This window comes from Ovis aries, chromosome 20 (assembly GCF_016772045.2).
Source record: "Ovis aries strain OAR_USU_Benz2616 breed Rambouillet chromosome 20, ARS-UI_Ramb_v3.0, whole genome shotgun sequence".
In the NCBI taxonomy this organism is placed as follows: Eukaryota; Metazoa; Chordata; class Mammalia; order Artiodactyla; family Bovidae; genus Ovis; species Ovis aries.
Window position 1 is genome coordinate 35917923 of NC_056073.1, and position 27634 is coordinate 35945556.

The window sequence follows — 27634 nt, forward strand, 5'->3', positions numbered from 1 at the left end:
TTATTATCTTTTTTTTTTTTTTTTTTTAGGTCACCTGCCATTACTTAAGAAGCAAAGTATAGGCTTGTGGTTGATCTGTTTCTGATGACAAACATGGTGTTTACTTATGGGAAGACCGTTTCCTTTGGGCTTATGGCTTAGAATTCAGGTCCCCTGTTGATTTCTCTCACCATCTTCACATTCACAGGACATGGTTCTACACATTGACTTGGCAAACCAAGAGCCGGAAGGCTCTTGGGGAAAGAGGGTGAGGCTGGGACTATGATTCCTTAAAAAGAAGGCAAGCTCTAGTTTTGGCACCTAGCACAATCAAGATGTGGAATCCCCAAAATTTCAGTCCCGAGGTGTCCTGTCCCCCAAAATGCTGCCCAGTGGCTGCCAAGGAATGAGTGAACCTTGTGAGTCACTGGATACCTTTTCCCTTTCCACATGAAAGGCAGTCAGCAACTTCAGTTACTCTCTGCAAACTGCTATGATTCAAGGTTACCTGAACACAATTCCCATGATGTCTTCAGGATTCCTCTGTCCTCATATTATCTAGTCCCCCATGGAGTTATTCTTCAGCTGTATGACATTCTGGGCCAACTCCCCCTTCAGAGTTCACTGTTAGCAGTTATAATATTCAATCTGCCAGAGACCACTCATTTCTCTACTGCTGCTGCTGCTAAGTCGCTTCAGTCGTGTCCGACTCTGTGCGACCCCATAGACAGCAGCCCACCAGGCTTCTCTGTCCCTGGGATTCTCCAGGCAAGAACACTGGCGTGGGTTGCCATTTCCTTCTCTAATGCATGAAAGTGAAAAGTGAAAGTGAAGTCGCTCAGTCATGCCCGACTCTTAGCGACCCCATGGACTGCAGCCTACCAGGCTCCTCTGTCCATGGGATTTTTCAGGCAAGAGTACTGGAGTGGGTTGCCATTGCCTTCTCTGAGGAGGTTGGCAAAAAGGCAAGCAGGGGTGGAGGGAGGGAGGGAGAAGAAAAAGAAAAGAAACTGGGCTGTGAATACATTCAGCTGGAAAAATTAAAATGCTGTTTCTCAAAATTTGTCTTGCCTTGCTTTTTTTATTTTGATAGATTGTATTCTACTTTCTGTTTCTGGCCTGGCCTAGGAGTAAAGGAGTTACTGGAGTCCGTTATATTCATGCACCCAGGGCAATCTAAATCTAAGATTATCCCTCAAATCTGAAGTTAGCATAAAACCACAAATGACGAGTTGGCAGCTGAGATGACCACAGATTCTATTATTTGGATGGAACAAAAAGAGATCAGAAAAAGTGCTGTCTGGATTAAAGTATCCTGATTTTTCTATAGTCATTCTGCACTTAATTTCTATAAGTTAAAATGGGACATTTGAATTGTGGTTAAAAAAAAAAAATGCAGACAGGCGCAATGCACTGGGCCAGCTTTTATCTGTCTCCTGCACAAAAGCAGATCCAGAGCAGCTGCCAGGCCCCTCTGGCTCACCAACCTCTGCTTGCTGGCTGTCCTTATCTCACCCTGCTGGGCAAGGGCAGAGTCTATGACATCAGAACAGATAAAGGTGAGGGGTGGAGGGAGAAGAGCGAGAGAGAAGCCAAATACTCTTCTCTCTTCCACCCCACCTGCCTCCTCAGCTTCACCTAACCGCTCATCCTACACTCTACCTCCCAGAAGCCCCTGAGTTTCTTTTCCTCTGTTCTGGCCACCAAGTCCTCAATGGTACCCTGAAGCTGGGGTTTTACTAAAACAAAAGAGTACAGTTGCTCCCTTGTATCCCTGGGTTCTGCATCCCCATCCCAACATTCAACCAACCTTGGACAGAAAATGTGCAAAATAAAAAATTCCAGAAAGATTCCCAAACAGCAAAGCTTGAATCTGCAGTGTGCTAAAAGTTATTTACATTGTATTTACATAGCATCTACCATGTATTTGGTGTGTACCCAGGTGGTGCTAGTAGTAAAGAACCTGCCAGCCAGTGCAGAAGACTAAGAGATTTGGGTTTGATCCCTGGGTCAGGAAGGTCCCCTGGAGGAGGGCATGGCAACCCACTCCAGTATTCAGGCCTGAAGAATCCCATGGACAGAGGAGCCTGCTGGCTACTAGTCCATAGGGTTGCAAAGATTTGGGCACGACTGAAGTGACTTAGCATGCACAGTAAGGGAGGATATGTGTAACTCTACACAAATACTACACCATTTTCTATAAGGAGATTGAGCATCCTCAGATTTTGGAATCTGGAATCAATCCCCTATGGATAGTGAGATTTTTACTTTAAACAATGATGTTTGGGAATAACCTGCTGCTAGCTTTTATCATCTAATGAATCTATCTCTGTTACTGGTTGAAATTGAAAAGGTGGAGGGGAAAGGCAAAAGACCCATCCTGCTGTGTGAAGGCTGTAAAGATGGCCAAACTAGAAAATGAGAAAGGAACCCTGGTTTCTAAAAGCCATGCAAAGGCAGGAATAGAGACACAGACAAGGAAAACATACACGTGGACACAGCCAGGGAAGGAGAGGGTGGGACACATTGAGAGAGCAGCATTGGTACATACACACTGCCATATGTAAAACAGATAGCCAGTGGGAAGCTGCTGTATAACACAAGGAGCTCAACCTGGTGATCTGTGACAACCTAGAGGTGTGGGATGGGAGGGTGAGAGAGGCGCATGAGGGAGGGGATATATATGTATACTTATGGCTAATTCATATTGCTGTATGGCAGAAACCAACACAACATTGTAAGTAATGATCCTCCAATTGAAAAAAATTAAAATAAAAGTCATGAAAGTGAAATTGGGACATTTGATAAGAGACCAGTGGGGTGGAAGAGCAAAAGCATTCTCAGGGAGCTCAAATGTGTCCCAGGAGAATGTGAGTGAGGTAGTGTGGTGGTAGCCGTGGGTGAATGAGAGCAAGATGGCTGGGTTTCATGACAGATGTGTGAGCCCAGTGGCTCTCCTCTTCATGCCCACTCTGCCCCTGTGACATGTTCACACACGACCCCCTGTCCCCTCTGTGGAGCCTGTGCACGTGTGCGCACTCAGCCACCTTTCACTCTTTGTGACCCCATGGACTGTAGCCCGCCAGGCTCCTCTGTCAGTGGGATTTCCCAGGCAAGAACACTGGAGTTGGTGGTCATGCCCTTCTCCAGGGCATCTTTCTGACCCAAGGATCAAATTTGAGTCTCCTGCATCTCCTACATTGGCAGATGGACTCTTTACCAGCTGAGCCACCAGAGAAGGCCTCTGCTGAGCCCACCCACTGGAAACTACCAAGACCAAGTGTGCTGAATTTTCTAAGACAGTTTCAATTGTGAATGGTCTTCTGGCCCTACAGACAATAGCAGCAAAAGCCAGAGGGCTGGGCTCTAGCACCGAGACTGCACAGTTTTGAATACCAGTTTTGCCATGTAGTGACTGAATGACCCTCCTCAATGTTCAGAATCTCAGTTTCTCAGTTATAAATCAGCCATAATAGTAGGACACTGAGCTTCTGTGAAAATTAAAAGTGATAATATGAAAAATAGCTTCAAATAGCATCCATCTCTGCTAATACCTCATAGTATCCAATAGTAATGGTAGTGACTTAGCAGCAGCAGCAGCAGCAAGCCGTCAACAATACTAAACTTATTTTACTCTTAATGGTCATTACTACACAGGCAGATAGTTTTCATACATGGCCTCTAATCCTTATGACAACCCAGGAAGGGAGAAAATGTGTTAGAAGATTCCAGAAGTTGGTGACAAAACAACATTTACCAGATTGCCACTACTGTCAAGAAAAGGATGCAAAAATCTTTTGCTACACTGCTTACCCTCATTTTTTTTTTAATGGGAGAGTGTGGCTATGACATACAAAGCTCTTTTTGTCTTCTCCCATGTATAAGTAAGATTGTGGAGTAGAAGGATCTGCACTTATTTCCTACAAGAGCACCAAAATCACAACTTGCTGTTGAACATCCATCACCAGGAGAATGTTGGATCCCACCAAAAAAAGATGCCCCCTGTCCAAGGGCAAAGGGGAAGCTGTAACAGGATGGTGGTCTCATACCACCAGAGATGCTCAGAAGGCACAAACAAAACCTTGTATGTACCAAGACCCAGGGAAAGGAGCAGTGACCCTCACAAGAGACTGAGCCAGACCTGCTGGTTACTGGTTGAGGGTCTCCTGTGGAGGCATGGGTCAACAGTGGCCTGCCATGGGGGTTCTCAAGACAGCAGCAGTCCTGGAAGGCATGGTGTGCGGTAAAAGTCCTCTTGGAGGATGTCACCATCAGCCCCACTATAGAGCTGCTGAGCAGATGCCCCACAAACTGGAGAACTATTATACCAAAGAAGTTCTCAAACTGTTGCAAAAGTTCTAGGGCCCACAACAGATCTTCCAACCTGGGGATCTGGCAAAGGGGCTGAGAACCCCCAGGGAATTTGACTTTGGAGGCCAGTGGGATTTGATTACAGAACTTCTACAGGACTGGGGAAACAGACTCATGGAGCACACAAACAAAATCTTGTGGGCTCTAGGACACAGGAGAAATGAGGAGCGATCCCACAAGAGACTGAGCTAGACTTGCCTGGAAGTGTCCAGGAGTCTCTGGTGGAGGCGTGGGCCATCCTGGGAGGTGTGGCATGCTGGCATAAGTCCTCCCAGAGGCGCTTTCTCCATTAGCCCTGCCACAGTTTGGCCAAACTACAGGGAGGGAACACAGCCCTACTCACTAGCAGAAAATTGGATTAAAAATTTACTGAGCATGGCCTTGCACACCAGAGCAAGCCCCAGTTTTCCTCCCAGCTGGTCCTTCCCATCAGGAAGCTTCCACAAGCCTTTTATCCTTCTCCATCAGAGGAAGACAGAATGAGAACCACAATCATAGAAAACTAACCAAAGTGATCACATGGATCACAGCCTTGTCTAACTCAATGAAACTATGAGGCATGCTGTGCAGGGCCACGCAAGACAGATGGGCCATAGTGGAGAGTTCTGACAAAACGTGGTCCATTGGAGAAGTGAATGGCAAACCACTTCAGCATTCTTGCCTTGGGAACCCCATGAACAGTATGAAAAGGCAAAAAGATATGACACCAAAAGATGAACTCCCCGGGTCAGTAGGTGCCCAATATGCTTCCATAGAAGAGTGGAGAAATAGTTCCAGAAGGAATGAAGAGGCGGAGCCAAAGCAGAAACTACACCCAGTTGTGGATGTGTCTGGTGGTGAAAGTAAAGTCTGATGCTGTAAAGAGCATAGGAACCTGGAATGTTAGGTCCATGAATCAAGGTAAATTGGAAGTGGTAAAACAGGAGATGGTAAGACTGAACGTTGACATTTTATGAATCAGTGAACTAAAATGGACGGGAATGGGCAAATTTAATTCAGATGACCATTATATCTACTACTATGGCCAAGAATCCCTTAGAAGAAATGGAGTGGCCCTCATAGTCAACAAAGGATCCGAAATGCAGTACTTGGGTGCAATCTCAAAAATGACAGAATGATCTCAGTTCGTTTCCAAGGCAAACCATTTAATATCCCAGTAATCCAAGGCTATGCCCCAACCACTAACGCCAAAGAAGCTGAAGCTGAACAGTTCTATGAAGACCTACAAGACCTTCTAGAACTAACACCCAAGAACAGATGTCCTTTTCATTGTAGGACTGGACTGGATCGTGGACTGGAATGCAGAAGTAGGAAGTCAAGAGATACCTGGAGTAACAGGCAAGTTTGGCCTTGGAGTACAAAATGAAGTAGGGCAAAAGCTAATAGAGTTTTGCCAAGAGAACACACTGGTCATAGCAAATATCCTCTTTCAACAACACAAGAGACAACTCACATGGGTATCACCAGATGGTCAATACCAAAATCAGACTGATTATATTCTTTGCAGCCAAAGGTGGAGAAGCTCTATACAGTCAGCAAAAACAAGACAAGGAGCTGACAATGGCTCATATCATGAACTTACTGTAAAATTGAGACTTAAATTGAAGAAAGTTGGGAAACCATACTCATTCAGGTATGACCTAAATAAAATCCCTTACGATTATACAGTGGAAGTAACAAATAAATTCAAGGGATTAGATCTGATAGAGTATCTGAAGAATTATGGGTGGAGGTTTGTGACATTGTACAGGAGGCAGTGATCAAAACCATCCCCAAGAAAAAGAAAGGCAAAATGGTTGTCAGAGGTGGTCTTACAAATAGCTGAGAAAAGAAGAGAAAAAAAAGGCAAAGGAGAAAAGGAAACATAAACCCATCTGAATGCTGAGTTCCACAAAATAGGAAGGTGAAATAAGACAGCCTTCCTCAGTGAACAATGCAAAGAAATAGAGGCAAACAATAGAATGGGAAAGACTAGAGATCTCTTCAGGAGAATCAGAGATACCAAGGGAACATTTCATGCAAAGACGGGCACAATGAAGGACAGAAACAGTATGGACCTAACAGAAGCACAAGATATTAAGAAGAGGTGGCAAGAATACACAGAAGAACTGTACAAAAAGACCTTCATGACCCAGATAACCATGATGGTGTGATCACTCATGTAGAGCCAGACATCCTGGATTGCGAAGTCAAGTGGGCCTTAAGAAACATCACTATGAACAAAGCAAATTCTAAAAGATCAGCTGTTAAAGTGCTTCACTCAGTATGCCAGCAAATTAGGAACACTCAGCAGTGACCATGGGACTGGAAAAGGTCATTTCTCATTCCAATCCCAAAGAAGGGCAATGCCAAAGAATATCCAAACTACCATACAATTGTGCTCACTTCACATGCTAGCAAGGCCATGCTCAAAATCCTCCAAGTGAGGCTTCAACAGTACGTGAACCAAGAACTTCCAGATGTACAAACTGGATTTAGAAAAAGACGAACCAGAGATCAAATTGCCAGCATCCGTTGGATCATTGATAAAGCAAAACTCCCAGAAGCAAAAATTCCAGAAAAACATCTGCTTAATAGACTATGCTAAAGCCTTTGACTGTGTGGATCACAACAAACTGTGGCAAATTATTAAAGAGATGGGAATACCAGACCAGCTTACCTGCCTCCTGAGAAACCTGTGTGCAGGTCAAGAAGCAACAGTTAGAACTGGACATGGAACAATGGACTGGTTCCAAATTGGGAAAGGAGTATGTCAAGGCTGTATATTGTCACCCTGCTTATTTAACTTATATGAAGAGTACATCATGTGAAATCCTGGGCTGGATAAAGCACAAGCTGGAATCAAGATTGCTGGGAGAAATATCAATAATGTCAGATATGCAGATGACACCATCCTTATGGCAGAAAGTGAAGAGGAACTAAAGAGACTCTTGATGAAGGTGAAAAAGGAGAGTGAAAATGCTGGCTTAAAACTCAACATTCAAAAAACGAAGATCATGACATCTGGTCCCGTTACTTCACAGCAAATAGATGGGGAAACAATGGAAACAGTGTCAGACTTTATTTTCTTGGGCTCCAAAATCACTGCAGAGAGTGACTGAGGCCATGAAATTAAAAGACGCTTACTCCTTGGAAGGAAAGTTATGACCAACCTAGATAGCATATTCAAAAGCAGGGACATTACTTTGCCAACAAAGGTCCGTCTAGTCAAGGCTATGGTTTTCCAGTGGTCATGTATGGATGTGAGAGTTGGACTGTGAAGAAAGCTGAGCTCCAAAGAATTGATGCTTTTGAACTGTGGTGTTGGAGAAGACTCTAGAGTCCCTTGGACTGCAAGGAGATCCAACCAGTCCATTCTGAAGGAGATCAACCCTGGGATTTTTTTGGAGGTAATGATGCTAAAGCTGAAACTCCAGTACTTTGGCCACCTGATGCGAAGAGTTGACTCATTGGAAAAGACTCTGATGCTGGGAGGGATTGGGGGCAGGAGGAGAAGGGGACGACAGAGGATGAGATGGCTGGATGGCATCACTGACGCAATGGATGTGAGTGTGAGTGAACCCCGGGAGTTGGTGATGGACAGGGAGGCCTGGTGTGCTGCGATTCATGGGGTCACAAAGAGTCGGACACGACTGAGCGACTGAACTGAACTGAAAGACTGAGCCAGGTCATAGTCACCCTTATATCTTCAGAACCTAGCAAGGTCTACCTCCCAGAAGGGGCTCAAAAATCTTGGTTGAATGAATAAACTAATAAGAGTGGAGAGATTTCAATTGAGCATAAATGTGGAAGCGAGGGAAAGAGGGAGGAAGAAGAAAGACTGGAGGCGGTAACAAGGGAAGGAAAAAAGAAAGGAACCCAGCATTATGGAAGTGGTTATTTCTCTAATATAGCAGAGTTTATTTGCCATCTATTATCTGGATTTAAAAGTCCCGAGTCTAAGATGCTATGAATTATTGAACACCTATTATGGACTTAGCACTCTGATGGTTCCCGGAAGAAAGGAAAGTGAAAGTTTAGCAAAGAGACATTAGTCACAAAAGTTATCCTAAGGAGCTTACAATTTAAGTGGGGGAACTAAAATTAACCATGAAGCAGTCAAAGGACAATACATCCTACCATGTAATTAGATTCTAAATTACTTGTTACAGATAAAATTGTAAGGTTAAAAGGGAGGAGCTGTAGTGTGAGCTGGAGGAACTGGGAAAGACTTGTCTGAGGTTTAGGACTTGGGCTGCCCCCTGGAAGGCTAACAGGGAAGAGCAACAATCTTCACAAAGACAAGGGCGGGGAGGAGTCTGTTCAGGGATCCCCGAGGCCAGTTTGGCTGAGGAGAGAAGCTGGCAGGGCCAGGCCCAGTTACTGGCGGCCTTGGGAGTCAGCCTAAGGCCTTTCTGCTCAGGATGTGGTGGCCCTTAGGCGCGGCCAGGAGGAGGTTTCCGGGAGGACTCACATCCTAGTCTTTCCCTTTCCCCTGGATGAGGGTGACTTGCAGCGGCTAGAATCATCCTATGGGTGATGAACTTCCCAGAATGTGGCAGATGAAAGTGGTGGTGGCAGGCCAGGCCTCTCATTCTGATTCCCAGATGGTGAGAGGGGGAAGCCAGGAAGCGTCACTGTTTCCCCAAATTCTGTGACTTCACAGAAGCTGCAGGAAATGGGATGGAGATGGGAAGAAAGAGCTCTTCTCCTCTGCCTCTGAGGGTGGTATTTTACAAGAGGCATATGGTGCTGGCTTCCATCTGAGATGGTTCCCACACATGTGCCTCTTCCCATGAGCGGTAAACCAATCAAAGAAAGAGCCTCTTGGCAAAGCAGCCCATTGCTGGATGAGACCACCTTCCATCTTTCTAGATCACTGAGATTTTACATTGATAGGTAAGTATGTGCTGCTTCTATCTTCTCTGAAGATAGATTCTAAACACACTTGATGGAGTATATAATACTGGCTATCCACGAAATTAAATTCACCACAAATTTTGAGCTATCATTATAACACCCTGTTATCTCCGAATAATAACTGCTTGGAGCCATTGCGATATTTATAAAGTATCAGAGCTTTAACAAAATGAAAACAAGCCATAAAAGAAATGCCCTTCAAATTTTATGCAAATGCCTCAGTTTGAATAAAATAAACATTAATTAAGTTTACATATGCAAATTAATTCTAACTAGCCATGTTTTCATACTTGGTTATTAACTACAGTTTTCTTTTATGTCTCATTGAAATTAGCCCTATCATTTAGAAAATATTAACCAAAGAATGCTTTACATTTTTATGCATTAAATATGAAATATTATCCAAACAAGTAAAAAACCCATATATTTGAAAATATACTATAAAACAATAAAGAGATCATTTTATGCAACTAATTTTGTGTTAAGATTTTGCTTGAGATCAGAGAAACCATATGTATCTGTGCCTATCTCTTATGTATCTGTGATCTTACTGTGTTTGTATCTCCATTCTAAGACTGAATCTTAGGATGATTTCTCATGGGAACAACAAAAAGGATCTTCTACCAGTGAATGAAGTGGCAACAGACTTCTCTGGCTGTCCAGTGGTTAAGCCTCTGAGCTTCCACTGCAGGAGGCACGAGTTTGATCCCTGGTTGGGGAACTAAGATCCCCCATGCCACAAGGCATGACCAAAAAAGAAATAGTAGCAAGAAAACTTTTTTTTTTGCCGGGGGATTGGGGTGGGGGTGGATACTAAGAAGTCGGATCTTTTGTTTCATATACCAATGGATAATCATAACAGTTTTGACTAAGGTACTTTCCGAAGCCTAAATACATTTCAAACCACATTGTCAACAAATGTACAGTAATTGCTTATAAAATCCATTTTGCAGGTAGAAAAACTGATTGCAAGAATAAATGACTTGGTTAAAGACAGACTGTGAAAAACAAAATTAAACCTAGCTGTCTTCACTTTTAGCTCAAAATATTTCTCATTAATCCTCACTTATGTCTAGGACTCACTACTGGACAAGACTTCACTTAGCCCAGAGATGGGCTCACAAGAGACAAACAAAGGATTTTAGGATATATCTTCCTATCATATTTCCTCTCTTTTAATTCATATAGGAAATTAAACCATTGATTCTTAACTATTGTTGATTATCAAAATCACCCATGAGGCTTAAAAACGTGCAATGATCGGGACCCACACCAGACCCAGTGAAATATAATCTCTGAGGGTGGAATTCTTTAAGACTTCTTTTTCAAGAAAAATAACATGTTTACTAGTCAACTGCCTGACACACCTCCATATTGCTTTTTATTTCCTGTTTGGAAATGTCATCCTCTTAATTTTTTTCATCATTTCCCTTTTATATATTCTCTGTCCCTTTCATTTTTTTAAAAAGCTGCCCACCCCCAAAGGATTTTTCTGATGATCTTACAGATTTGGAAAGGAGACAGTGATAGAACATTTCCAAAACTCTCTGCTTCCGAATGAAAGAATTAAAGGAAAATCATTTGCTCTCGGGGTTTCTCAATCATTGCTTCATCAGTATTTTTGGAGATGGTTGTCAGGCAAGAAGACTCAGGGATGAAGCAACACAAAGGGAAATACAAAGAAGAGATCATTCTTACCAATGGAAAAACAGACCCAGCCATGCTACCTCATACATATGCAAATGTTATTCTGAGACCAGTTTTAATTCTCTAAGTGGTAATTGCAAATGGAAAAAAAGGGTCTTTATAGGAAAGAATGGCCATCACTGAGGTTTCTTTCATGCTCTTTGTTGCACACAGTTCTATTAACCAGTGTTAGAATAGGATGCATTCATCCAAAAACCCAATATGATGACTTCCCTGGCAGTCCAGTGGTTAAGACTAAGCGTTTCCACTGCAGGGGTACTGGTTTGATCCCTGGTTGGGGAACTAAGATCCTATATGCTGTGTAGCCAAAAAACAGACGAATCAACAAAACCCCAGAAAGCTAATATGGTGAAACAAAACAGCAAAATTACAATTTACTATTCCTCCAGAATGTGTGGTAGAGAATTCTAATTAACCCAACATTGTGATAACTTAGTAATAATGATGTTTACTGTTTCATGCTTGTATTTAAGAGTAAACATATTGTGAATATAATATTTAAACTTATTGAGGTAACACTGGTTTATAATACGTGTAACACTCATGTGTACAGCCTTATATTTCTACTTCTATATCACTACAGCATGCTCACCCCCAAGAAGTTAGTTTCCATCCAATATGGCTGATCTCCTTTACCCATTTCACAACCCCCCATCCCCGAATATAAGTTTTTTGATAAATCAAAGAAGTTCGTGTCTTTACTTCTCATTGGGTAGTTCTTCAGGTACAAACATACCCACACAAAATTGGCATGAAGTGACTAAGCAGAATTGTCAGTGTTCTATCTGCCTTTTCCAACACCATGGAAAGAAGACACAGCTCATAGAGAGTACAGGTGTGTACTCATAATCATTCAACAACTGGTGCTGATTTTGTGCCAAGCACTGTGCCAGGCAATAGATTTACTGCTGTGAGCATAAGTTATGGTCCCTGCCTTTCCAGTACTTACACTCTAACTAGAGAGACAGAGAACCATGGCATCAGGCTGTCAACAAGCAAAGCAGGCATCATTTTGCAGGAGACAGTGGAAAAAAGCAAAGTCGCTGGTCCGCTCAGGCTGCTAACACAGAGTACCACAGACTCTGTAGCTTAAACAACATTTCTTTCTCACAGTTCTGCTGCCTGAAATCTAAGATTTAAGGGTTACTTTGGCAAAACTGGTGTCTGTTGGGGACCCTCTTCCTGGTTTGCAAACAGTGGTCTTCCTGCTGTATCCTCACGTGGCTGAGGAACAAACTGGAGTCTCTTCCTGTAAGGACACTAACCCACCATGGGGGTTGGGGGGTGGCCTCCATCCTCATGACCTTATATGAACCAAACCTACCTCCTAGTACCATCCACTGGGGAGTAGGTTTCCACACATGAATTTTGGAGAGACAAACACAAAGTTCTTAACAGCCGTCTAGACCTGGGCTATCCAGCAGGATCGCCAATAGCCACAGGTAACTACCAAGCCCTTGAAAGCTCAGTTACATGGAGATGTCCTGTAGTGTAAGTTATACACCAGATTTCAAAAATTTAGTATTGGGAACAAATACTGTGGCAAGTACCTCATGAATAATATTTTGTATTCTTACCTTTTAAAATGATAATATTTTGGATATATTCAGTTCAGTCACTCAGTTGCATCTGACTCTTTGTGACCCCAAGGACTATAGCACACCAGGCTTCCCTGTCCATCACCAACTCCTGGAGCTTGCTCAAATTCATATCCATTGAGTCGGTGATGCCATCCAATCATCTCATCCTCTGTCGTCCCCTTCTCCTCCTGCTTTCAACCTTTCCCAGCACCAGAGTCTTTTCCAATGAGTCAGTTCTTTGCATCAGGTCCAATGTATTGGAGCTTCAGCAAGAGCATTAGGTCCTGCTAATGATTATTCAGGACTGATTTCCTTTAGGATCAACTGGTTTGATCTTCCTGCAGTCCAACGGACTCTCAAGATATTGGGTTAAGTGAAAAATATTACAATTTTTTTTGCTAGCTTCTTCTTGTAGCTGTTAGAAAACTGAAGATTACTTCTGAGGCTCCCACTTAGGTCTTGCATCATATTTCTTTAGGACAGCATTGGTCTAGCTCTGCAGTTCTCAAATGGAGGAAATTTTGGCCCCCAGGGGACATTTGACAGTATCTGGGGACATCTTTTGTTTGTGACAACTGGAAGGAATAGATGCCTTGAACATCTAGCTGGTAGAGGCCTCAGAAAGCTGCAAAACATTTTACAAGGCACAGGACAGTCTTCCCCCATCACAAAGAATTACCCATCCCAAATGTCACAGTGCCAAAACTGAGAAACTCTGATCGAGAGAATTCAATTAAGGTATAAAAAGAGCTTAAAGTGAACACTGTGAAATCTACAAATCTACATCTGTATAATGGACTACATATGATGTGGTAGGGCTTCCCTGGTGCCTCATACGGTAAAGAATCCGCTTGCAATGCAAGAGACCTGGTTCAATCCCTGGGTCAGGGAGATCCCCTGGAGAAGGGATTGGCAGCCCACTCCAGTATTCTTGCCTGGAGAATTCCATGGACAGAGGAGCTTGGCAGGCTTTAGTCCGTGGGGTCTGATATAGTAATCTATGACCAATAAATTTCTATTTGCAAGATAAAGGGCCTGAGGCCAGAGGCATCGCCATGCGTGTGCCATGAGGCTGAAAAGCAGACCCGCCCACCTCACGCCTTCAGAGCCCTGGTGGCCGCACGTCACCAGCACGTTTGGAAGAGCTGGAGGATCCTCTCAGAACCCTGGGTAGGTGGTTTGCAGTTTAAGGCACATACTTATGTGTCTGAGTATCCACGCAAATATTCACAACAAATCTCCTTAGGTCTCATGGTAAAGAACTTATTGTTTATAATTCTGACTAGATGGAACCTTCCATAACCAAGATTTTTGAGTTCCAAATGAGCAATGTGTGGTAAATGGTTCATCTCAGCAAAGTTTATTTCTGCCTGAACGTGCCATGTGTTTCAAAGAAGTTAAGACATTTGGCTGAGATCAGTCCTAACCCTGTAGCATTCCAGAAATTGCCTTTCTTTTGAAGGTGTGCCTGATTTCAACTGGTTTACTTGCCTTTTTTTTTTTCTCCTGACTCCCAGGCTATAAAGAGTTCTGATTATTTCAGCTTTCTGTTTGGGTTTTAGCAAGGAACTATAACCATACTTGGCTGTGATGCATGACATTTGAAGCTGCAGGATCAAAGGGTTTGGGTACTTTGCCTAAATATTTGGAACCCCTACTTCTCTATCTATTTCCATCCTGATGCAAGAGAGAAGTCCAGTGGTTATCACTGAAGTTCTTCACAAATAACAGCAGGAAAATAAGTTTCCTTCTTTTGTCCTCAGAGATGGAAACCTATTCCCCTCCTATCCACCCCAGTGTCTCATCTAAAAACTCCCCTTCTCTGATCCTGAAGATCCACAGGCCCTGCTCACCTGAACTGCTCCTTCTCAAAGCTCAACTGTTGCTCTGAGATTTAAATAAAATTTTCTTATTCATGCATTGGCATTTTTACGTCCAGGCCACCTCTGATTATTTTTTAAATAGGCAGAAGGTGGCGTGCCCCTGTAGTCACAGTCTTTGAAGTTTAGGCAAAAATCATTGAAAAAGACGAAACAATGCCATTTGCAACAACATGGATGGACTGGGAGATTGTCACACTAAGTGAAGGAAGTCAGACAGGGAAGGAGAAATAGTGTATGACATCCCTTATATGTGGAATCTAAAAAGAAATGATACAAGTGAACTTATAGAACAGAAACAGACTCATAAACTTAGAGAATGAACTAAGGTTGTTGGGGAGGGAGAGAGGGGCGAAGGGATAGTTAGAGAGTTTGGGATGGACATGCATACACTGTTATATTTGAAATGGATAACCAGCAAGAGTCTACTGTACAGCATAGGGAACTCTGCTCTACTGATGTGGCAGCCTGGATGGGAAGGGAGTTTGGGGGAAAATGAGTACATGTGTATGTAGGGCTGAGCCCCTTTGCTGTTCGCCCAAAACTATCACAACATTGGTGATTAGATATACCCCAATACAAAATAAAGTTTAAAAGATGAAAAAAGGCAAAAATAAGGCTCTACTTGAAAGCAATAAAACAATTGATTAGTGATCGGGTGAAAGGAAATTGTCTTATTATTGAAACCACTTGAAGAAGAGCAGGATTGGTGCATTTTCCATTATGTTTTGCTGCATCATCAAACCACAGGAAGATAAAAACAAAAAGGAAACCACATTACTTTATATAACTTTCAAACCTCATGTAACCTCCCGGGCCCGCCCCTCTTGGCCAGATTCATCATCTGCCTCTAAAGCATGATAATTTTCTGGAGTAAAACATGTCTAGGAAAAAAGTTCCTATACTTTGGATAAAAATACACATAACTCATTTATATTCTAGGTGATGTATGACAATGTTCAGCAGCAGGGAAAATAGCAGAGTGCGTTGGCACATGTCACAAATACTCCAGTTCTCCTTCTGGGTAAGTACTTGGTAGAATTACATCTTTTCACTCTTTTGAATTTAGACATAGCCATGTGAAAAAGGCTATAAACAAATAACAAAAACAAGCAAAAGTGATGAGTGTCACTTCCGGTCACCTTTGCAAGGAAGTGCCCATGGCAGCATTAATCAGCCCAGATCTTGAGTGAGGTAGATAGCCAGGGTCCTTCTGAAGACCTGAGTTTGAAGGTGTAGCCTGTGTTGTTAAGTCCCAGGGATTTGGGGGTTTTGATTACTACAGCACCTACCTATCCTGGCTAATACATACGTCACTTAAGGTCTAGTACCTTAGTTTTACCTTCTGTACCTTTTCAAAATGTCATGTACTTTCTCCTAATAGAAGAAAACAAATTTAACAAACATGCTTAAAAAATAATAATTTCAAAGAAGAAAAGTACTTAAAAGCACAGAGAGTGTAGTGTTGGAGAAGAGGGTGATCGTCTGACAACAGATGTTGTTACTGCTGTTGTGTGCGTTGTTTTCTTGGTGCTACTTCATGGTGTTGAGCATGGTGATTTGATCCATTTTTCTCTCCCTGCCAATTCAACAGTGTGACCACAGAACGATTTTTAGTGACCAGTGTTTCCATGCCCAGCTTTTGGTTGCAGCCGGTTTTCCATGATGTTTGCGGTCCTTATTTGACTCTGTGAGGACGGAGAATACCAACTTGAAGAACACCTGCAGTGTCTGAGACTCAGCATCTAACTTTTCCATATGTTCTTTTTTTTTTTCCAGTTCTCCCACTGAGTACTAACCACAAGTATGCAGGCCTGAAGACTGAATACTAATCAAAAGGCAAAAGTGGGTTGGTTGCGGCTCAAGGCCTTAGTAGGAAATTCCTCCAGCTGCCAGGGCATGTGTTGAACACATGACTCCTGCTGGCAATGGTCGATGCTCTACACCAGCTGACTACCAGCAACTTGGAAGTTGGGCTATTTTCCTTTTTAATTTCCATTTAATTTGCAGTTTTATCAAAAGGAAATGTTTACTTCATTTTTAGAAAGCAAACAATTCTACCAGCCTCTAAGGAAATCCTCTATCTCTACCAACCCCTGATTTATACTTCTCAGATTATCTATTTACTGACCAGATTATCCATTTAAAATCTAGTCACTGTTTTTGTCCCCATGTTTCTAAGTAACCTGCTTCTCTTGTGTTGCTTGCTTTTTCAAATTTAGATAGTTGTATTGATTTCCCATTATAAAACACGCAAACTGCACTTTACTACATACTCCTGTATACACACATGCACACATACACGTAGTATCAGTTAGTTCTGCTGTGTAACAAATCATCCCAAGACATACTGGCTTAAACCAGCCATTTGTGTACTCACAAATCTGTGGATCAGAAATTTGAACTGGATTGGGCAATCCCGGTCTTGACGGAGCTCATGTTCAGCTGTAGTTGGTTACTGGAGTTGCTGGGGGCTGGCTAGCTGGAGCGGCCTCAGCTAGAGTGCCTCTCCCACTCTCCGTGCAAACTTCCATCCTCTAGCGAGTTATGATGGACTCGTTCACATGGTGTTTCCCAGCGTAGCAATAGATTTTATCCTCTTGTTTCTTCTAAATTCACTTGGTAGCTCTTAAAGGAAGACCTATTGTTAATATCTTTAACAGAGATCCATGCTGATGGCTTGCCATGGACCTTTTTTTGAAGTCTTAAAAACTATTTCTGGACCATTCTATTTATTTATTTATTTTTTTTTTTCTACTTTATTGATGGACTTTTTATTATATCTGTAATTACAGTTCAAAAATACAGTTTGATGTTCTTTTTTTTTTTTAGCTTTTTATTTTTTAAATTTTAATATCTTTAATTCTTACATGCGTTCCCAAACATGAACCCCCCTCCCACCTCCCTCCCCATAACATCTCTCTGGGTCATCCCCATGCACCAGCCCCAAGCATGCTGCATCCTGCATCAGACATAGACTGGCGATTCAATTCTTACATGATAGTATACATGTTAGAATGGGCCATTCTATTTAATATTTATTTACTCTATTGTATCAGGCTCCCTGGTGGCTCAGTAGGTAAAGAATCTGCCTGCAATACAGGAGACTTGGGTTTGATCACTGGGTTGGGAAGATCCCCTGGAGAAGGGAATGGCAACCTACTCCAGTATTCTTGCCTGGAAAATCCCATGGACAGAGGAGCCTGGCAGGCTACAGCCCACAGGGTTACAATGAGTCAGATGTGACTGAGCAACTAAATCAGGTCTCACTAAAATATTATAAAATACTACTGTATTCATGTACCGATTTTGAAATTCTAAAAGTGCTTTAAGTCTTGTGAATGTTCCTTTTTAAGAGCACTCTGTCAGAAACTAACACAGCACTGTAAAGCAGTTATCCTCCAGTTAAAAAATCCATTAAGTAAAAGGACTCCGTTCTTGTGTTATGGATGCAACATCTTCTCTTATTTCTCTGAGAGTTTTATTGACATTTTCTTCTGCTCCCTGAATGGTCTGTTCCCTTTGTGATATTTATTCATTTTTGACTTCACTTTTCATGTTAGATATTTCTTTCAAATATCTGTTAACTTTTTTGCTGTCCATTTTCAAGAGAAGTCCTAAAAAGTCTATGGCAGAAGTCCTCAAAAGTTCCTGTCTGAGGAATGAAAGTATATGGGTGGGATTTGCAACGAATGAGATTCACTGGAGGGTGATGGGGATTTTGCTGGGTTCCCCCAACTCTTCATATCTAGTTTTCTATTCCCACAGTAATGAATTACCACAAACTTGGCAGCTAAAGCAGCACGCGTTTACTGTCTTCCAGTTCTGGAGGTCAGATGTCTGATATGGTCTCGCTTCAGGTTGCTGGCAGGGCTGCGTTCCTTTTTGAGCCTCCAGGGAACGATCCATTTCCTTCCCTTTTCTGGGTCCTAGAAGCCACTCCTATTGCTTGAACTTTAGCCCTCTCCTTCCATCTTCAAAGCCAGTAACAGTGGGTCAAGTCTTTTTTACATGACATCAGTCTGACCTCTTTTGCTTCTCTCTTCCACTTTTAAAGACCTTGGTGATGACCGTGAGTCCACCTGAATAATCCAGGACCCTCTCCTTATTGTGGTCAGCTGATTAGCAACTTTAATTCCATCTGCCACCCGAATTACCCTTTGCCATGTAACCTCACATAGTTACAGGTCTCAGGGATTAGGACTGAACATCACACTGCTTACCAGTTGCCTCATATCTGTACATAACTTTCTTTGGGGCTGATCAGTTTACCCCAAGCCTCCTTTCTCCTGCCAGTGCCTGTGCAGCCTGGCTGCCAGCTTTCTGCGAACAAGGGTGAAATGGTGCTGCTATTCACAATAGCCAAGACATGGAAACGACCTAAATATCCTGTCAACGGATGAATGGATAAAGAAGAAATGGTGCATATATACAATGGAATATTACTCAGCCATGAAAAGGAATGAAATTGGGTCTTCTGTAGAGACATGGATAGACCTAGAATCTGTTGATACAGAGTGAAGTAAGAAAGAGAAAAATATTGTATATCAATGCATGTAGTATGTGGAATCGAGAAAAATGGTATTGATGAACCTATTTACAAGGCAATGGAGACACAGACGTAGAGTACGGATGTTGGACATGTGGGGGCAGGGGAGGGTGGGGTGAATTGGGAGAGAAGCATTGAGATATATACACCACCATGAGTAACACAGATGGGAAGCTGCTGTAGGGCATAGGGAGCTCAGCTTAGTGCTCTGTGATGACCTAGAAGGGTGGGATGCAGGGACAGGGGCGCAGCAAGGGAGGCTCAAGAGGGAGGGGATATAGATACGCATATAGCTGATTCATGTTGTACAGCAGAAACTAAGAACACTGTAGAGCCACTATACCCCGATTTTTTAAAAAATGGTGCTGCTGATGCCACCCTTTGTGTACAGATGCCCCTCTTGGCTTCCCTGGTTTCCATATGTCACCAAGGCCCTCAGCTGTGTCCAGTGTTCCTCTATCCAGAATGTTCTCTCTTAGCCTCTCTTGAGAATAAACCTCCAGACTTGTCCTGGGTAGGGAGGAGACAGTGGCTGGCAGTGCAGGAAACCATAGGGAATCTAGGTCCAGCTATTCCTTAAACAGATTTGTAGTCGCTGCTCCTGGCATCAGTCTTGCCCACACCCCTTTGGGGGCAGCTGGTACGTCTGCTGCTGAGACTCTCCAGGCCTTTGTGGCTCCATCAAATCTGAATTTTGGCTTTGCTTCTTAGAGGCTCTTGCCATTCAGCTTTCTCCCGTCTAGTAAATTAGTTATTGCCCATCCATCTGCTCTCTGGCTTTCAAAGTAATGTTATTTCCTCTTTTGTCCCCATGGCCCTTACCGATGTACGTTTTCCATTCTCTTACTGTCATCCTACTGAGGCTTTGAGTGGGAATGGAGGTATAATCATGTTTGTTTGTTTTATCTGCTATGTTTAGCTTAGAAGTCCCTCTGGTTTGTTTATGGGAAGGATTAAGTAATTGTGAAACCAATTATATTCTTTGTGTTCTGCATGACAATCAGTTTCTATTAGTTTTCATGAAACACTAGTGAAAGGGTTCAGAAGTTTTTGAATTGCCTGTGAAGGAAAAAGAAAGGAAGTGAAGGTGGCAATTACCAAGAGCGTATTTGTGTGTGCTCAGTCATGTCTGGCTCTCTGTGGCCCCATGGACCATAACCCGCCATGCTCCCCTGTCCATGGGATTTCCCAGGCAAAATACTGGAGTGGTTGCCATTTCCTTCTCCAGGGAATCTTCCCAACACAGGGTCTGAATCTGAATCTCTTGCATCTCCTGCACTGGCAGTCAGATTCTTTACACCGAGCTGCCTCGGAAGCCCCAATTACCCAGTTCTTGTTGTTCGGTTGTTCAGTTGTGTCTGACTCTTTACAACACCATGGATGGTAGCACGCCAGGCGTCTCTGTCCTTCACTAGTAGCCATCTCAAAATAGTAATGTCTAAACAGTCTTCTTTGCCTGGTCCGGATCAGGTGCTCAATATTTATATGAATTACATGATGCTTAAAAAGTACTCCGAGAATCGGGTGGGTCCAGCTTTAATCCCAACATCTTTGAGCACAGGCCCATGAATACTGAGTTGTTACTGAATAAATACTGAGGAATCCACTATTTGTTTTTCTGGAGTTGAAGCTAGAAAAGCAAGGCCCTTTTCATTCTAAATGTTTGAAATGAGAAGTGAAAACTACTACACCCTAATCAATTTCAAAGCAGGCAAAATACTGAATTCCCTGGAATGCATCAAATAGAACTTTGATACATGCTAGTGATACTGTCGGTAGTAAATCAGATAAATTGTGTATAGAAGGTGTGGATTTTATCACCTCTAGTGATGTTATCTTAATATGTCATGCTCTCTCCTCCTTCCCCAAAGCATGCTATTTCATTAATTGTTTTACTTCTGTCTGGGGACTGAAAGCTTGGCCAGCGGCTATTGATGTTTTGACAGTGCAGGTGAACCGGACAGAAACATCACCCACTTAGAGGCGGAGTGGTGCCGATGATGTCTGTCTCCTCTTAATGCTACAGCCCTTCTCAAGTGTCTGCCGCCCCTTCTGGATGCCTGCAGTTTGTTCCCTGTGAATATCTGAAGAGGTGCTGGGAGCTCACGGTGGGTTACCAAGGGGCTTTGGGCATCTAGCAGTTTGCTCAGACCAACAGCCAACACAGCTACTTGGCAGGCTCCAAGCGAGCACCCTGGCTGCTCTCAGAAGCCTTCTTCTAACCCTGGGCTAATTGTCTCCACTGTGCTGGGCTTTCTTTGTGGACACCTATGAGCTGCAGCTGCATCCAACAGCACCATGACACAGAATCTCATTTGTGTTAGCAAGGCCAGCTTCTGCTCTGAAATGCTCCTAATTAGCTGTTAACACGTGACATCTCCACACACGCACCTCAGTGCAGAGAACAGCCAGTTCATCTCATGCATAGAAGGCTGATGACAAAAGTGAGAAAGAATGAATTGTTTTGATACATTTTGTTCTGAGTAAAAAAAAAAAGAATATATATATATATGTATATACATATATTTGATGAATTGTATATTGTAGTACTTTGTTGTCCTATATTTATGATTCCAAACATGAGACCTCAACTGGAATGCTGGGTGGCTGAGAAAACAGAAGGAGAAGAAAAGCTATTTCTTTTTAATCTGTTCTGCAAAGACAGAAAAGCAATTGAAGAGATACTTATTAAAACTCCAACTGGCTCCGTGACCTTGGGCACAATCTTTCTTCTCTTTGGGCCTCAGTGTTTTTCATTTATAAATGAAGGGATTGGATTCTTTTATATATTGAACTAAGAGGTTTCTTTCAGTGTTAAAAACCTGAGATTCGAAGATAGCTACATTCCTGAAACGACGGGGAAGAAAGCCTTTTAAAAAAGCACGACTCCCATTATATGAGGATTTGTTATATCCAACTCAGATTTGGCACCTTTGTACACAGATGGGTGTTAGAAATTTGCAACGAGTCAGGAATATGCTGAAAGATTTAGTAGAAAGAAACAGCATATTGGGTTTTGCATTAAAAAAAAAAACCCAGCAATACTGTTGTTTGAAGGGCTCTGTGCACTGGGAAATTATTATCTCGCATCAAAGAAAACATTTGTTTTATTTATGATTTCATGATCTCAAGTACAACTTTGTAACTGTAGCTGTGACTGGTCCACTGTCAATTCTTGGGACCTGGAGATCTCTAACTCCGGAGGGAAGACAGGAGACTACTGCCTTGCCCTGCATCTCTCAACCCCACACCAAGTGTCTCATCAGGCACCATCTCATGCAGGACTCATATGCAGGACTCATTTCTTACAGTCAGAAAGGCACAACTTGAAAGAACTTTTTCTGCAGACATTTTGAAAGCTGAACTTCTCTTTTATGGGTGGCAGATGAAAGCTCAGTGTTTGATTGCCCGTGACTTTATGGCTAAGATGAATGTTCTCCTCTGCTCCAGCCCCCTTCCCAGGGCACAACCAGTTTTCCTGAAGGAAAGTAGATTAAATTTGTAGATAAGCCAGTGCTGAGGAGAGTGAACGGGCTTAGGAGACTCAAGGGAGGAGAGTTCAAAGCCTCACTATCAGGCTGGGTGGTCTAGGGAGAGTCACCCTCCTTCCCAGAGCTCAGTCTGTCTACTGTATGCAACACCCACATCACTGCCATTTTCAGCAGGAAGCTCCTCGGGTATTTTGTTCTGTGGAAGCATACTGGCCTGGAGTTTTTTTGGTGATCTCCTTTCAAATTCCCAAGAGTGGCTTAAATAAGGAGAGAGATCATCACTATTAATATAAAGTGATTTTAATATGTCAGGAATCATAAACCAAAGTCAGTTCCATGGTTGAGATAAACCATGCCACCAAGGTCTACATCTCCACGTTTCGAGCCCAGCTTCTGAGAGCGCTAGATGCCAGTGTGATCACATCGCAGCTTCCTTAACACTTTGTGGGCTTCCTTTTGCTGATAGCTTAGTTCCCTGGGACTTCCTGCCGTTCCAGAATCTTTGAATTGTACTCAGTTCAGTTCAGTCGCTCAGTTGTGTCTGACTGTTTGCAACCCCATAAATTGCAGCATGCTTACCTGTCCTTCACCATCTCCCGGACTACACTCAAACTCGTGTCCATTGAGTCAGTCAGCTGTCTCATCCTCTATCGTCCCCTTCTCCTCTTGCCTTCAGTCTTTTCCAGCATCAGGGTCTTTGCAAGATATGTGAAGAAATAGAAGAGTAGTAAAAGGGAAATGAATATAAGTAAATCATAGAAATGGGATTAATTTGTTGGTAAAGTCACAAATGGTAATAAAGGATGAACTTTATATAGATTCTGAAAAAGCTTCAGTTCAGTTGCTCAGTCGTGTCTGACTCTTTGCGACCCCATGAATCGCAGCACACCAGGCCTCCCTGTCCATCACCAACTCCCAGAGTTCACTCAGACTCACGTCCATCGAGTCAGTGATGCCATCCAGCCATCTCATCCTCAGTCGTCCCCTTCTCCTCCTGCTCCCAGTCCCTCCCAGCATCAGAGTCTTTTTCAATGAGTCAATTCTTCGCATCAGGTGGCCAAAGTACTGGAGTTTCAGCTTTAGCATCATTCCTTCCAAAGAAATCCCAGGGCCGATCTCCTTCAGAATGGACTGGTTGGATCTCCTTGCAGTCCAAGGGACTCTCAAGAGTCTTCTCCAACACCACAGTTCAAATGCATCAATTCTTTGGTGCTCAGCTTTCTTCACAGTCCAATTCTCACATCCATACATGACCACTGGAAAAACCATAGCCTTGACTAGACGGACCTTTGTTGGCAAAGTAATGTCTCTGCTTTTGAATATGCTATCTAGGTTGGTCATAACTTTTCTTCCAAGGAGTAAGTGTCTTTTAATTTCATGGCTGCAGTCACCATCTGCAGTGACTTTGGAGCCCCCAAAATAAAGTCTGACACTGTTTCCACTGTTCCCCCATCTATTTCCCATGAAGTGATGGGACCGGATGCCATGATCTCAGTTTTCTTAATGCTGAGCTTTAAGCCAACTTTTTCACTCTCCTCTTTCACTTTCATCAAGAGGCTTTTTAGTTCCTCTTCACTTTCTGCCATAAGGGTGGTGTCATCTGCATATCTGAGGTTATTGATAGTTCTCCCGGCAATCTTGATTCTAGCTTGTGCTTCCTCCAGCCCAGCATTTCTCATGATGTACTGTGCATATAAGTTAAATAAGCAGGGTGACAATATACGGCCTTGACACACTCCTTTTCCTATTTGGAACCAGTCTGTTGTTCCATGTCCAGTTCTAACTGTTGCTTCCTGACCTGCATACAGATTTCCCAAGAGGCAGGTCAGGTGGTCTGGTATTCCCATCTCTTTCAGAATTTTCCACAGTTGATTGTGATCCACACAGTCAAAGGCTTTGGCATAGTCAATAAAGCAGAAATAGATGATTTTCTGGAACTCTCTTGCTTTTTCGATGATCCAGCAGATGTTGGCACTTTGATCTCTGGTTCCTCTGCCTTTTCTAAAACCAGCGTGAACATCTGGAAGTTCACGGTTCACATATTGCTGAAGCCTGGCTTGGAGAATTTTGAGCATTACTTTACTAGCATGTGAGATGAGTGCAATTGTATGGTAGTTTGAGCATTCTTTGGCATTGCCTTTCTTTGTGATTGGAATGAAAACTGACCTTTTCCAGTCCTGTGGCCACTGCTGAGTTTTCCAAATTTGCTGACATATTGAGTGCAGCACTTTCACAGCATCATCTTTCAGGATTTGAAATAGCTCTACTGGAATTCCATCACCTCCACTAGCTTTGTTTGTAGTGATGCTTTCTAAGGCCCACTTGACTTCACATTCCTGGATGTCTGGCTCTAGGTGAGTGATCACACCATTGTGATTACCTTGGTCGTGAAAATCTTTTTTGTACAGTTCTTCAGTGTATTCTTGCCACCTCTTAATATCTTCTGCTTCTGTTAGGTCCATACCATTTCTTTCCTTTATTGAGCCCATCTCTGCATGAAATGTTCCTTGGTATCTCTAATTTTCTTGAAGAGATCTCTAGTCTTTCCCATTCTGTTGTTATCATCTACTTCTTTGCATTGATCGCTGATGACTGAACTACGTTATGGGCATATAAAGGGATCATGCCCTTTGACATACAATTTTGATCTTCCTCTCCCTTGTAAATATTTTTTTTAATTATTATTATCCAGTCATAGCATGTGGGTCTTGTTTAAGGGCTATTAATAATTCTTCAGGTCTTTTCTATGAGTCTGTTCAGTTAGGATTAGGTCTGGCTGTGAATAACGGAACCCTAAATAAGGTACGGATGTGAGAGTCAGACCATAAAGAAGGCTGAGCACTGAAGAACTGATGCTTTTGAACTGTGGTACTGGAGAGGACTCTGGAGAATCCCTTGGATTCCCAAGAGACCAAACCAGTCAATCCTAAAGGAAATCAACCTTGAATCTTAATTGGAAGGACTGATGCTGAAGCTCCAGTACTTTGGTCACTTGATACAAAGAGCTGACTCAGTAGAAAAGACCCTGATGCTGGGAAAAAGATTGAGGGCAGGAGAAGGGGATGACAGAAGATGCGATGGTTTGATGGCATCACTGAGTCAATGGACATGAGTTTGAACAAACCCAGGGAGATACTGAAGGACAGGGAAACCTGGTGTGCTATATAGTTCATGGGGTCACAAAGAGTCAGACGTGACTTAGTGACTGAACAACAACAGCAAATAATGAAGACCCGCACAGGACAAAGGTCTTACTTCTCTTTCATGCAAAAGAAGCCTGGAGGGCAGGGGTCTAGGAGCACATCAACAGAAGGTCATCGCAGGGACTTCCCTGGTGGGCCAGTGGGTTAAGACAATGCCTTCCAATGCAGGGCGTTTGGATTCAATCCCCAGTTGGGGCTCTAAGATCTCATATGCCTCGTGGCCAAAAAAACAAAATATAAAACAGAAGCAATATTGCAACAAATTCAAAAAAGACTTTTAAAAAAAGTTATCACAGACACAGCCTCTGTCATACTGCACATTTTTCTTCGAAGGAATGTGCATAGCTCTCTACCAGAGTATAACCTCCTTGAGGGCAGAAATGTATACTTTTCCATCCTCACAGGATCTATAAGAAATAGTCTCTTCAGGATAGGGAGTTTGGGATGGTCATGTACACACTACTATATTTAAAATGGATAACCAACAAGGACCTACTGTATACTACAGGGAACTCTGCTCAGTGTTATGTGGCAGCCTGGATGGAAGGGAAGTCTGGGGGAGAATTGTACATGTATATATATGACCGAGTCCCTTTGCTGTCCACCCGAAGCTACTGCAGCATTGTTAATTGGCTATACTCCAATATAAAATAAAAAGCTGAAAGTCGAGCCAAACAAAAAAATTGTCTCTTCTGTTCCTGCCTATTCTAGCCTCTATATACTTCCCCCCCTTTCAACATTATTCCCTTCCCATAAAATATCTTTTTTGTTAAATGGGGGAGAAACAAGATATGTATTTGTATGTGTTCTTGCAAAAAAAGGAATACTGGAAAGATAAATAAGAAACTAATAAAGAAAAATATTTGTCTCTCAAAGGAGAGGTTGTGGGGTAAATGAGAACAAGAATCAAAGCTAGATAGCTAAATATACATCTTTTTTTATGTTGATTTTTTTCACCATGTAAGCATGTTTATAGTAGGAAAAATACACACTAGAAAACTTAAAATGGCAATTGTGCTAACATCTAATTGAGCAACTCATGGTATTATCAGAACCAGACAAGATTTGACCTAATAAAAAAGTCAAGGAAGCCTTCTTGGACCAGGTGGTTCTTGAGTTGAGATCTGAAGAATCAATAGAAATCAGTGGGTTCAGAGAGCAGAAAATATTATAATTAGGTAGGGAAACCTGTGCAAAGGCCCTGTGATGGGGAGGGAAACAGTGCTTAGAAAGAACTGAAGGAAGCAGAATTGCAGAGCCAGCTATGAAACGAGGTTGGACCAATAAGGACAGTCTAGACCACATGAGGCTAGTGGACCATGCTGAGAAATTCTTTTTCTAAAAAAAAAAAACAACAACAACAACCAAAAAAACAAAGAGCAATGAGATGCAGTTGAAGGGTTTTAAGGAGGGGGGAAGGAATAGGTCTGGGGGGAGTTTGTGCTTTGTTCAGGGGAATATTCATAGTCACTGAAGATACAGAGGGAAAGATGTAGTGTGATTCACTACCTTTGTTCTTAGAATAAATCATTGGTCCCACCCATCTCCCCAGTTCACCCGTAAAATCACACGTAATGCTTGCTAACAACAGTCTACGTATTTCAATTATGATCCATCAGTTGCTATTTGCTAAAAACATTACACAAATTGCACACAGGATAAAGTTGTTATAGTCAGATTTACATTGGGACTTCTCTTCGTTTCTAGGCAACGTCATTGCACTGGATAATGATGGCTCTGACCCGCAGAGTCTTTCACAATCTGGTGAGCCAAATGAACGAGGGAAACAGTTTCTGTGTGTTCAGGCCAGTATCAGAGCCTATTAGATCCAGCCTGGGAATAAAACCCATTTTTAATGCACCATTTGATAAGAACACTTAACCTCAGTATGTGTTGTAATTAGAGAGATAATTAGAACTTCAGTAGGACCTCTTAAGACTAGGAATATATTTGAAATTCACCTGGAATGAAAATG

The 27634-nt window shown here is 42.5% G+C and overlaps 1 protein-coding gene across 2 annotated transcripts in view; it reads right to left on the reverse strand.

The window, feature by feature from the left end:
- The window catches only part of LOC132658268 (uncharacterized), a 92319-nt gene continuing 64685 nt past the window's right edge, over positions 1 to 27634 (reverse strand). Inside the window, exon 4 of one of the 2 annotated variants that reach the window (XR_009597653.1) lies at positions 1 to 23151. Coding sequence is in view for 1 of the 2 variants with exons in the window: in XM_060403464.1 (XP_060259447.1) it covers positions 23794 to 24945 (1152 nt within the window). In the remaining variant the exon portion in view is untranslated. The other variant, XM_060403464.1, reaches the window with a different exon arrangement.